This window comes from Brassica napus, chromosome C2 (genome assembly GCF_020379485.1).
Source record: "Brassica napus cultivar Da-Ae chromosome C2, Da-Ae, whole genome shotgun sequence".
In the NCBI taxonomy this organism is placed as follows: domain Eukaryota; kingdom Viridiplantae; phylum Streptophyta; class Magnoliopsida; order Brassicales; family Brassicaceae; genus Brassica; species Brassica napus.
The window spans coordinates 34617136-34630039 of record NC_063445.1 but is presented as its reverse complement, the minus strand read 5'-3'; the positions used below and the strand labels follow the sequence as shown (position 1 = coordinate 34630039).

The 12904-nt window shown below is 45.1% G+C and overlaps 1 protein-coding gene across 1 annotated transcript; it reads left to right on the top strand.

Moving 5' to 3' along the window:
- The first annotated feature begins 496 nt into the window (after window positions 1-496).
- Window positions 497-1267, top strand: LOC125582360. Its single transcript, XM_048749025.1, has one exon. It carries the CDS (start codon window positions 497-499, stop codon window positions 1265-1267), a length of 771 nt encoding a protein of 256 aa, XP_048604982.1.
- The last annotated feature ends 11637 nt before the right edge of the window (window positions 1268-12904 follow it).

Here is a 12904-nt window from a genome sequence, read left to right as displayed (position 1 = left end):
CGACGAAAAATGGAATATTCCCAAAAGAGATAGACTTGGGCCCAAAGGCGAAGGATGGGCCACCGACCTAGAGCGACTATATAAGGAGAGCAGGAGCTGAAGAAAAGGGGATCCGAGAATTTAGACTTAGAGAATTCCTGTTAGCTTAGAGAACTTAGGGCTTAGGTGGTTAGACTAGCACGACAAGGCTTAGGACGTCTTGGCCGCCTCTTGTCTTGTTGTTCCGATAGTTAACATATCTCTACTCCTCTCGGAGAAATCTTGTATTCATACTATTCAATAAAACGCCTATGAGCGATTATCTATCTTTTTATCGTTCTAAAGTGATTACGCAGAGAATTCGGACCTTCAAGGAAAAACGGGTTCACTCGGTTTTCCTCCATTATTATTTATTATAATCGACGGTTTGAATTTCGGTTCCCACAGTTTGGCGCTAGAAGGAGGGGCAAGGACGAATTCTCTAACTCAAAAATCACTAAACGATAAAAGACACAGGATGTCCGCTCCAGCATCTAACGATGTCGTTTCTTTCAAGGACCGGGCAACGGCCGATCAGGCCAAACCCCACAACGACCTCCTTGTCATCGAGCTAACGATCCAGGACATTGACATAGTGGGAGTGTTGGTCGACACCGGATGCTCGACCAATATTATCTACAAAAGCACCCTCGAAAGAATGGAGATCGATATGTGCGCCGTTACGGAAGGACCCAGCCCGATATTCAGACTCTCGGGAGATGCTACTATGACTCTCGGCTCAATCGACCTCGTTGTTAAAGCCGGGAGCGTCATCAAAGTCACGGAATTCTTAGTCATCGACCGCCCAACATCGTACAACGTGATCGTCGGTACTCCATGGCTGAATTCCATGCGAGCGATCCCTTCGACATTCCATTTGTGCCTTAAGTTTCCAACTCCTCGTGGAGTCGAAACTATACAAGGAGACCGCAGGATGTCGCAAGTATGTTTCGCCGCCGAGCTAAAAAGAAAGAACTTTGCGATCGAAACTTCCCATAAAAAGAAAAGAAAGCTGACTCTCGATGAGAACACCCCGGAAAGAGACTCAAAAGTCTTCTGGCAAACCGACTTGCATGGAAATTTTGATCTGCCTCGACGAATCCTCTCCGGAACGATGCATCGAGATTGGAGCCAACCTCCGCGAGCCACTAAAGACAGAGCTCATCGCCTGTCTCAAAAAGAACCTCAATGCGTTCGCTTGGGCCGCGGAAGATATGCCAGGGATCGATATCGGCATAACGTGTCATGAGCTTAACATCGATCCGACCTACAAACCCGTTAAACAAAAAAGGCGGAAGCTAGGACCGGAGCGTGCCACCGTGGTAAATGAGGAAGTCGAAAGACTCCTGAAGGTCGGATCAATAACAGAAGTTAGGTATCTAGACTGGCTCGCTAACTGTGGGAACCGAAATTTGCACTGTCGATTTCCGTTTAAATAAGGGAACTAGGAAAGCCCTAATTTCCAAGAGGTCGCGGATATCTGCTAATACCACACGCCAAGCAATCAGAACACAAGAATAACAATGATAAAGTATAAGAAATCGAAAAGAGAGCAAAGTAGATCTTATTCCGTATTCGCGTTTGAGCGTTACAACAAGGTAAGAGCCTGGGCTACGAGAGCTGTCGGCGAGATTCCTAGTTCTAAAACCCTAAGACGACAATAACCTAGTTGAGTCGCAGCTCGAATAACAAAAACGGAAGTATGCCTAATTGCTCTAAGTGCTAAGTTTTCTGTGAAAAAGTTCTCTCTCCATGCCTCTCGCCTAGGACTCCTTATATACTGGCTCCAAGGTCGGTTTACGCTTTTCCCCTTCTGCCCTTAAGCCGCCATAGCATAAAAATGAAGATATTCTATTTTTTCCGATCTTCGTAATTATCTTCAAAATTTCGTATTTGTTGGGGTCAAAATCGGTCACGACAGAATTAACGTCCAAATCCCCGAAGAAGAAAAACGTAGAAAATTCTTCGATAAATATTTTTTCGAAATAGATTCTTCTTTACGAAAGCTCGAGAACGATCGTTACGCAGCGACCAAACACGTGCTCCGATCGGTCGCTACGTAGCGACCGAGTTTGAGCCAAAGCTCAGTCGCTACGTAGCGACCAAGCGCTCATTCCGCTCGGTCACTACGTAGCGACCGAGCTCAAACCAAAGTTCGGTCGCTACGTATCGACCGCACTATTCCGAAACGTCGATACGAAATCAGTCCATGCATTCTCGTCTACCCTTCGATGCTATCTCCTGAATACCGTAGCGAACCCGTCTCACATCCCCCGCCATTTCCAAGTTATCAATCAAGCTTTACCGTTAAAACCGCGGAAAGTTCATTCTTCATCGAAAGAAGCCGTAATAAACGATTCGAGTCGGAAGACGGCCCAAAGGGATGTAAGACATGACTCGAGGCCCGACTTACGATTTCTTAACCAACAGCCCGTAAACCGCATGTCGGTTTACGCTTGGTTTGCAAGGGAAGATAAATGTCAAGTTTCCGCGGATAAATACGAAATTTGGAAGATAATTACAAAGATCGGACAAAATGGAATATCTCCATTTTTATGCTATGGCTGCTTAAGGGCAGAAGAGGAAAAGCGTAAACCGACCTTGGAGCCAGTATATAAGGGTTCCTAGGCGAGAGGCATGGAGGAGGACTTTTCTCAGAGCAAACTTAGCACTTAGAGCAATTAGGCAACTTTCCGTTTTTGTTATTTCGAGCTGCGACTCAACTAGGTTTTGCAGTCTTAGGTTGTTAGAACTAGGAATCTCGCCGACAGCTCTCATAGCCGAGGCTTCTACCTTGTTGTAACGCTCATACGCGAATTCAGAATAAAACTCCTTTTGCTCTCTTTTACGATTTCTTATTTCTTTTCGTCTTTACTTGCGTGTTCTGATTGCTTGGCGTGTGGTTTAACAGATATCCGGGACTCTGGTAAATTAGGGTTTTTCCTAACTTTCCTAATTTAAACGAAAATCGACAGTGCGAATTTCGGTTCCCACAGTTTGGCGCTAGAAGGAGGGGGGGTACGGATTACTCTAACTCATAGCCGCAAAACGCTTGATCAAAACAATGTCTGGAAATACGAAATAAAAAGTCGCAGTTCGCAACCACGCTGGTAAGAAAACTCTAGCCACCACTCCGCCTATGGCCAACGCCTATGCAAACGCCACAGTTCTTGAGAAAATTGAAAACCTTGCTGCGACTTCTCGCCACAGGACGTGCAACGAAACGATCTCGCGATTTCTCTTTTTTATAAAGAGAAACAATAAATCTTATCAAACCCCGTAAGTTTGGCTCATTACCGAACAAAAGAAATCTCAATGCGTAAGGGTTTTACCAAAACACGTTTTCCGAAAACTTTTTGGAAGGGTAAAACTTGTTCTCCCATAAACCGCAGAAAACCCCTAGGTTAATCGCGAAAAAAAGAAGCGCAGCAAATTGATTACACAGCTCGGTCGCTACGTAGTGATCGAGCTCTAGCCAAGCTCGGTCGCTACGTAGCGACCGAGCACGCACAAGGCTCGGTCGCTACGTAGCGACCGAGAACGCACACAGCTCGGTCGCTACGTAGCGACCGAGCACGCACACAGCTCGGTCGCTACGTATGGACCAACCGAGCATGCACACGGCTCGGTCGCTACGTAGCGACCGAGCTCAAGCCAACTCTCCACTCGCTATGTAGCGACCTGCAAGGCCTCAGAAAGATCCTCCTTTGCGTTCTCGTTTGAATCGTCATCGAAACGCTTTTCGTTTCGTCTCAATCGGAGTTTCCGTTGAGATTTTACGACGAAAACAAGTAGGACTCTTCTTGGCTTGCTTCCACTCGCTACGTAGTGACCTGTCAGACCTTCACTCGCTACATAGCGACCTGTCAGGCCTCAGAAAGGTCCTCCTTTGGGTTCTCTTTTGAATCCTCATCGAAACGCTTTTCGTTTCGTCTCAATCGGAGTTTCCGTTGAGATTTTACGACGAAAACAAGTAGGACTCTTCTTGGCTTGCTTCCACTCGCTACGTAGCGACCTGTCAGACTTTCACTCGCTACATAGCGACCTGTCAGGCCTCAAAAAGGTCCTCCTTTGGGTATTCTTTTGAATCCTCATCGAAACACTTTTCGTTTCGTCTCAATCGGAGTTTCCATTGAGATTTTACGACGAAAACAAGTAGGACTCTTCTTGGCTTGCTTCCACTCGCTACGTAGCGACCTGTCAGACCTTCACTCTCTACATAGCGACCTGTCAGGCCTCAGAAAGGTCCTCCTTTAGGTTCTCTTTTGAATCCTCATCGAAACGCTTTTCGTTTCGTCTCAATCGGAGTTTCCGTTGAGATTTTACGACAAAAATAACTAAGACTCGTCTAAACTCCTTCGCTTGCTCCTACTCGCCCTTACCTCCATCTTTGTGTTCTCCTTCAAATCTTGATCGAAACGTCTCTTATTTCGTCTTGATTGGAGTTACCATTGAAACTTTACGATAAAAAAAGAACCGCAAAGACTTGTTTTCTCGCTTGGATTCGGATTAATCGTATAAAACGACAACGGTTAACTTAACACCTTCGCTGCCTCAACTATACGATTATGTTGAACCGTTTTATAAAAATTGACGTCGTATCTAAGGAGAAGATAATAGCCAAGTTCTGAAGATAAATGTCAAGTTTAAAGGATAAAGACCAATATCGAAAATGGCAAACATACACGAGAAGAGGAAGGGGAAATAAGCAAGCAAAACTGAGAAGAGAAAAAACTGCGTCTTCGAGAGAAATAAGATATTTCCGACCTGAAATCAGACTTGGAATTTTCGTAGGAAATTACTAAGAAATAAAAACGTCTTTGAGACGGCCATAGAACTTCAGAGAACGTAAAACCTAGGTGGATAGTCTAGCGAATTAAGTCTTAGGCGATTTTTCTTGTCTCGATATATCGTTCCATAACTGTTCAGCCAGATCTTGTAAACCGATCTACACTCTCCGAAAATCAAGAAACGATCGCTACGCATATCAAGCTCGCTTCCTAAAAGAGAGAAAAAGCGAGAGACATGAACGTCATCTTAAAACCGATTCGTTTCTAGCAATTTTCTCCGAACCGACATATTCCAAGTCGTCAAAGTGGAAACAAACCAAATCACAGTCCAAGCGTCGTCTTTAAATCATCCAGTATTATTGATCATTTCAAACCTTAGAAGAAGAAACGTACACAACCCTTCAAAGTATCGGTTCAACTGTTTTCTTTCGTAAAAAAAAGGGGGGGAGTAGGTACGTATACTATTCTCGTATACTCCTAAAACTTCAAAAACTTTTGCAAATCGTTAAGAAAATGATTTTGTCAAAGCAAACCGTCTCAAATAGGCAAACGACAATCTAAAATTCGTCTAAACGCTAGCAACATATCGAGACGATCATGAAGATAATCTCAAAGACTATACGTCATTTCTTGTCGCAACCATGCTTACAGAAAACATATACCAATATCAAACTGAAACTCGACGATTAGCCAAAGGATTGAAGCCCTTTCTAGTTTTAGAAAGCTAGTTTCGTTTAAAAATTTCTACGAGAAATCTTCAATCACCAGAGCATTTCTTTCAGTTTCCGTTGTACCAAGTGAGTCACGGAAAAGCATCGAAAACATTTGTGACGAAGAAAACTCGAGAATAGATGTAGCATCGTGCACAAAGAGATGCTTTCCTCCCGATGGTGACTAGATCCACCTCTGGTCGACCAATTCGTTCCAGAAACGAATGTGTCATGAGAATCCTTTCATAAAACCTATGAAAATCGTTCTGCGACTAGATCATAATGAAATAAACTTCGGTAACACTCCATGAGTAACTCCAAGCAACTTTCACCTAGGATCGAAATCACAGCAGAAACGATTCTCGTGAAACCCACAGAAACAACGCTACTTTAACATATGTTTACATATAACCGATCTACAACCTTCGTAAAACCGGTCCCCGTTACTTACGCGAAAAATCCTTCGTACAATCAGACCAAGTCTTACGAAGAAACTTTCAAAAGTTAACAAAACATGCTTTATGAAGAACCATGCGACTCGCTGGCTTCTTCTTTTCTTTTCCCTCGGTCACATCCGAGAAGGCAGTCGTCCCGCAACTGACTCCGCACGGACTATGTATCGAGCTTCTTAGGCTTTATCTCCCTCGGAAACAAAGGAAACAACTTCCATACGAATAAAGGAAATATATACGAAACTTTCATCGTATAAATTAACCCTAAAGTGAAAAAACGTTTTCTACCACCATGGGCATACTCGGCCTATCAATCTCGATAAACGCCATTCGTCACTCGCCCAATTACACCTTTCCTTCGAAGCCGAACTAGGTTACAGCATCCCCTTTAAGGACGATTCTAACCGACTTGACCTTATTGACAGCACGAAAGTGTCATGGTCTAATCCTTTGGCAACAACGTCCTTGGCTTAAAGCTGAGCACAACCTTCGCGCAAAGCCAAAACAATTGAGCGAGCACCGCTCCAATAAGTTGACGGCTAAACGGTAATTCAGAATTTTCCTTGAAACGCCAAGTAACGATTACACAAACAATTATCGTACCACCCAAAAACGGGAATCATACGGTAAATTCGTCATAACAAAACTCAGTCCTAACAACCAAACAGTTAACGGAAAGGTTCCACTTGTCAAAAATCGACCAAAATCCATATACTACGATTCACTTTAAGCCCGCTGTGTTTTACTCGTAAAATGCGGCATGTAAGGAATACTCGTAAAATGCGGCATGTAAGGAAAACTCGTAACAGAGCTCCTACAGCTATACGGAACATCCTCAAATAGACACGAAGTCTCGGAAGGTCAACACCACACAAAGCACGGTATAGGAAGATGCCTCTTTCCGGGGACAAATTTACGCGACCCCTTGGTCCTAATTCCTCGATCGTAAATCAAATCCAAACAGGAACAACAATTCTTGCTGCGAACATCCGTAGTTAAACCAGAATGTTTCCCAAACGCAGGGCTAAGACTAATCCCTTGCAACATCGCGAAACATCTTCAAGCCCGCGAACATTTCAAGCACGAAACGCGGCATACGAAAGAATAACAAATCTTCAGCATCGCGAGACGTCGCAGACGCCTGAAGATTCGTTATTCGACGAAATTTCCTTCCTCGATAAAAACACTTTCTTGGAAGACCAGACAGTCATACGCACTAACATCTTCTCAAAACATATCCATTAAGTTTGTTGCTGATCACAACAAACTCTTAACGTCCTAAACAGACTTAGCCATCTCGTAGAGATGACTCTCGTACATCCGACAGAGATGACTCTCGTACATCCGACACAAGGATAATAGCGCTATAAAAGAAACCCAAAATTTTTGGTCAGCACTTCCAGGAGGCTTAAAAATTGTCCTTGGAGAGATGCTCGGTTCCAACCATACAAGTAGGATAAGCCGAGAACCTATCGCGGACTTTAAATCGGTATGGAATCAGGATGAAACTGAAACAGGATACGTAAGTCGAATTAGTCATCGCACCCTCTAAAACCAGGAGTAAACCTAGGTCTTGCCCTAAACCCAGCGCACTGGTCTCTAACATCTCTAGGCATAGGATCAAAAACCTTGATACGAGATCCCAAAATTTGTCTCTTTGCCAATATTCGAGCGTCTTCAGCAATCCCGCAAGTTTACACACTGCGGAAAACTCTCGAAACAGATCACGGATATAGCAATTCACATAGAGTTAAATTACGAGATGACAACTCGTAGTCTTCCTTCTACACCCATATAAAATGCCATCGGCAGCAACACGCCTGATAACCTCTACATAAAAACCAGACCGTAAAGGTCTCGCTGGAAAACCAGTCATGCAAACCTTAACCCCAAGACGAACTACGAAAGGCTTGATCCCTTCAACAAGGGTACGTAGGCAGCCGTCATAAGCCACAGCCCCAATCTTATCGTGTTCTACTCTTAGAAGAGCGAGAAGACCACTTACCACGAACCTTTTCGACCATTAATTCCGCCTAACTCACCTAACTTGCCAAGCCACTCGCTAGAACCTCACGCTAGAAGCTCATGGTTCTAACGAGCTAGGGGGGCTAACTGTTGGGGTCAAAATCGCTCACGACGGAATTAACGTCCAAATCCCCGAAGAAGAAAAACGTAGAAAAATTCTTCGACATATATTTTTTCGAAATAGATTCTTCTTTACGAAAAACCTTTGCGGAAGAAACGCGAATCATCGGACAAGAGCTCGAGAAGGATCGTTACGCTGCGACCAAACGCGTGCTCCGCTCGGTCGCTACGTAGCGACCGAGTTCGAGCCAAAGCTCAGTCGCTACGTAGCGACCAAACGCCCATTCCGCTCGGTCGCTATGTAGCGACCGAGCTCGAGCCGGAGCTCGGTCGCTACGTAGCGACCGAGCTCGAACCAAAGTTCGGTCGCTACGTAGCGACCGAACTCTTCCAAAGCGTCGATACGACATCAGTCCATGCATTCTCGTCTACCCTTCGATGCTATCTCCCGAATACCATAGCGAACCCGTCTCACATCCCCCGCCATTTCTAAGTTATCAATCAAACTTTACCTTTAAAACCGCGGAAAGTTCATTCTTCACTAAAAGAAGCTGTAATAAACGCTTCGCGTCGGAAGACGGCCGAAAGGGACCTAAGACATGACTCGAGGCCCGAGTTACGATTTCTTAACCAAGAGCCCGTAAACCGCATGTTGGTTTACGCTTGGTTCGCAAGGGAAGATAAATGTCAAGTTTCTGCGGATAAATACGAAATTTGGAATATAAGTACGAAGATCGGACAAAATGGAATATCTCCATTTTTATGCTATGGCGGCTTAAAAGCAGAAGAGGAAAAGCGTAAACCGACCTTGGAGCCAGTATATAAGGGGTCCTAGGCGAGAGGCATGGAGGAGGACTTTTCTCAGAGCAAACTTAGCACTTAGAGCAATTAGGCAACTTTCCGTTTTTGTTATTTCGAGCTCCGACTCAACTAGGTTTTGCAGTCTTAAGTTGTTAGAACTAGGAATCTCGCCGACAGCTCTCATAGCCGAGGCTTCTACCTTGTTGTAACGCTTATACGCGAATTCGGAATAAAACTCCTTTTGCTCTCTTTTACGATTTGTTATTTTTTTTCGTCTTTACTTGCGTGTTCTGATTGCTTGGCGTGTGGTTTAACAGATATTCGGGAGCTCTTGGAAATTAGGGTTTTTCCTAACTTTCCTGATTTAAACGGAAATTGACAGTGCGAATTTCGGTTCCCACAGTATTTATCTGCGGAAACTTGACATTTATCTTTCTTTGCGAACCAAGCGTAAACCGTCATGCGGCTTACGGGATGTTGGTTAAGAAATCGTAAGTTGGGCTTCGAGTCATGGCTTAGGTCCCTTTGGGCCGTCTTCCGACTCGAAGCATTTGTTACGGCTTCTTTCGATAAAGAACGAACTTTCCGCGATTTTTACGGTAAAGTTTGATAACTTAGAATGGCGTGGAATCGTGAAATGGGTTCGCTACGGTCTTCGGGAGATAGCAACGAAGGGTAGACGAGAACGCATGGACTAGTGTCGTATCGATATTTCGGAAGAGCTCGGTCGCTACGTAGCGACCGAGCACTCAATTGCTACGTAGTGACCGAACTTTGGTTCGAGCTCGGTCGCTACGTAGCGACCGAGCTCCGGCTCGAGCTCGATCGTTACGTAGCGACCGAGCGGAACATGTGTTCGGTTGTTGCATAGCGACCCTCTTCGAGATCTTGTCCGATGACTCGTGTTTCTTCCCCAAAGCTTTTCGTAAAGAAGAATCTATTTCGAAGAAGTATTTGTCGAAGAAGGTTTCTACGTTTTCTTCTTCGGGGATTTTGACGTGAACTTCGTTGCAACCGTTTTCGACCCCAGCAGTTAGCCCCCCAGCTCGTTAGAGTCGAGATTCTTACGGGCGGTTTGACGATTTCGGCGAAGTTAGGCGTATCGAACGAAGTTTACTTCAAACTCCGCGGAAGAGAATTCTCGAGAAAATGTTTATTAAAAAATATAAAATTCCGAGTCCATACTTCAATAAGTAGTGAGCTCTTGTCATTCATTTGATTCACACCTTCCCTTCTTCAAACCTTCAAAAACTCTCTAGCTCCAAATCTCTTGTTTTTAACATGTCTTCTTCCCATGGTGACAAGCGAAGTTCCGATGTGGAGATGGGCGAGGCTACATCTCCGGCGCCGATTCCGACTTCGCTGGTTGAAGCGCCGGCTTGCGTTGCCGATCATCTCTCCTTTCGAGAGAAATTAGTTTGTCGCCAAGCCGAGAAAGAACAGGTTTGAGCTGGCGCCGAGTTACCGTCCTCTTATGCACTGGCCGTTGCTCTAGGTCATGGGACCGAGGGCGTAACTCCGCGAGATATGGGAACTCTCGCAGGCTCGGTCGTTCCGGATGCTTCGACTTTACCTGCTGGATCGTCCACGACTCCGATTCTCGTCGAAGATAAGGAGAGGGCTGCTGACTCTATGCCACCTCCTCCGGCCAGGAAGGAGATCGTTCTAGCGCTGCACGCTCCTAGTGTTGTTCCGGTTACTCAGCCTAAGGGCTGGAAGAGGAAGTTTACCAAGGGCGGTGACGGGGAATTTTTGCAGCAAGGAGGCTCGAGCATAGCGTCGGGGCTTCGCGGAAAGGTTTTTCGCTCACTTACTTTCTTAATTGTTATATATTTTTCTAAAAGACAAAGAATCCCTAACTTTCTTCTCGTTTCGCAGTTCGTGTTGTTGATCGACGGGATGATCAGCGAGTGCGGTTCTGAGACCAGTCGTCTTGCCGGGGAGTTGTTGGAACTTCAGGGTAGATGGTCCGAAACCGGTTCTTCCGAAACGTCGATACGACATCAGTCCATGCATTCTCGTCTACCCTTCGATGCTATCTCCCTAATACCGTAGCGGACCCATCTTACGTTCCCCGCCATTTCTAAGTTATCAATCAAACTTTACCGTAAAAACAACGGAAGTTTCATTCTTTATCGAAAGAAGCCGTAATAAACGCTTCGAGTCGAAAGACGGCCCAAAGGGACCTAAGATGTGACTCGAGGCCAAACTTACGATTTCTTAACCAACAGCCCGTGAACCACATGTCGGTTTACGCTTGGTTCGCAAGGGAAGATAAATGTCAAGTTTCCGCGGATAAATACGAAATTTGGAAGATAATTATGAAGATCGGAAAAAATGGAATATCTCTATTTTTATGCTATGGCGGCTTAAGGGCAGAAGGAGAAAAGCGTAAACCGACCTTGGAGCCAGTATATAAAGGGTCCTAGGCGAGAGGCATGATAAGAGACTATTTCAGAGAAAACTTAGCACTTAGAGCAATTAGGCAACTTTCCGTTTTTGTTATTTCGAGCTGCGACTCAATTAGGTTTAGCCGTCTTAGGGTTGCTAGAACTAGGAATCTCGCCGACAGCTCTCGACCCCAGGCTTATACCTTGTTGTAAACACTCATACGCAAATTCGGAATAAGACTTCTCTTTGCTCTCTTCTTACGATTTTTATACTTCTTCGTTGTCATTATTGTGTTCTGATTTGCTTGGCGTGTGGTATTAGCAGATATCTGGGACCTCTGGGAAATTAGGGTTTTCCTAGTTTCCTTATTTAAACAGAAATCGACAGTGCGAATTTCGGTTCCCACAATTGCTTAAGGAGAAGAAAGCCAGGAAGGCCAAATCTTCGGAGGTGTGTCGTCTTCAGCGTCAGATCAAGGGCAATGCAGGATTAGTGAGCCGCGGGATTCGAGAGGCCAAGGACGCTCTTCGTTCTGAGTTCCAAGCTTGCTTGGCGAAGATCTCCGCCTTTCTGGGCTCACTCGAATGCATTCGGAACATGAATTTAGCCTTCGCGACGATCGAGGGCGGGATGGCCGTGGTTCAATCGTTCCAAAGTGAGACTCCTCCGACCTTAGAGGCCGAAGAGGCCCGACTGTCCGGCTGCAAGGGAGATTTGGCAGTCGTGGATGGAGATTTCGATCTCATCCTTGCTGACCTGAAATCCGCGTGCTTCCTTCCGACGTGTTCAGAAGGCCCGGAGGGGAAGGATCCGGTACTCGGAGGTGACGCGGCTCCAGGTTTAGATGAAGCGACGGGTGAAGAGGGAGCGTGAGCTCTGAGGATGACTTTGGTTAGATCTCATGTGGGAGATTTTTTTTTATGTTTGATGTTTCGGCCTTAATTGGCCTCATTTCGTGTTTTGGGACTGGCCGTATGTGGCTTTGAATCCCCGCCGCTCTGCGGCTTTTTATGACAAGATGGTCGAGTTGCATTTTTCATAAGCTTCCGTATGGCGTGGAAGAAGGGTGATGAGTTGTCGTCTCATATCCTTTTTCGATGTGAAATGTTTTGTTCGAGATCTGTTTCGAGAGTTTTTCCGCGAGATATCGACTTCGCGGGATATCTGAAGATGTCGAATATAAACATAGAGGCATGGTTTTGGGATCTTGTATCTTTTGGATATCATGCCTTGATATGTTAGAGACCAGTGCGCTGGGTTTAGGGAAAGACCTAGGTTTACTTTCGGTTTAAGATTTTATGCGGTGATTAGCCGGCTATCGATTTATCTGTCGCAATTTTAACCTGATTCGTACCGATTTAAAGTCCGCGATAGGTTCTCGGCTTATATGACAAGTTAGATACTAATAGAGCATCTCTCCGGAGACAATTTTTAAGCGAACCGGAAGTGCTGGACCAAAATTTCGGGTTTCTTTTATAGCGCTATTATCCTTGTGTTGGATGTACGAGAGTCTTCTTCGTGAGATGGCTATGTCTGTTTAGGACGTTCAAGATTTCGATGTGATCAGCACCGAACTTGGTGGCAAATGCTGTCGTTTAGAGTTTTTGGGCAAGATATGTGTTAAAATGTTCATCATTTTTTGACGGAGTGTCCGTCT

What these genes read in the sequence shown, in the direction of transcription:
- LOC125582360 (XM_048749025.1), top strand. Translation starts at nt 497, where the DNA reads ATGTCCGCTCCAGCATCTAACGATGTCGTTTCTTTCAAGGACCGGGCA.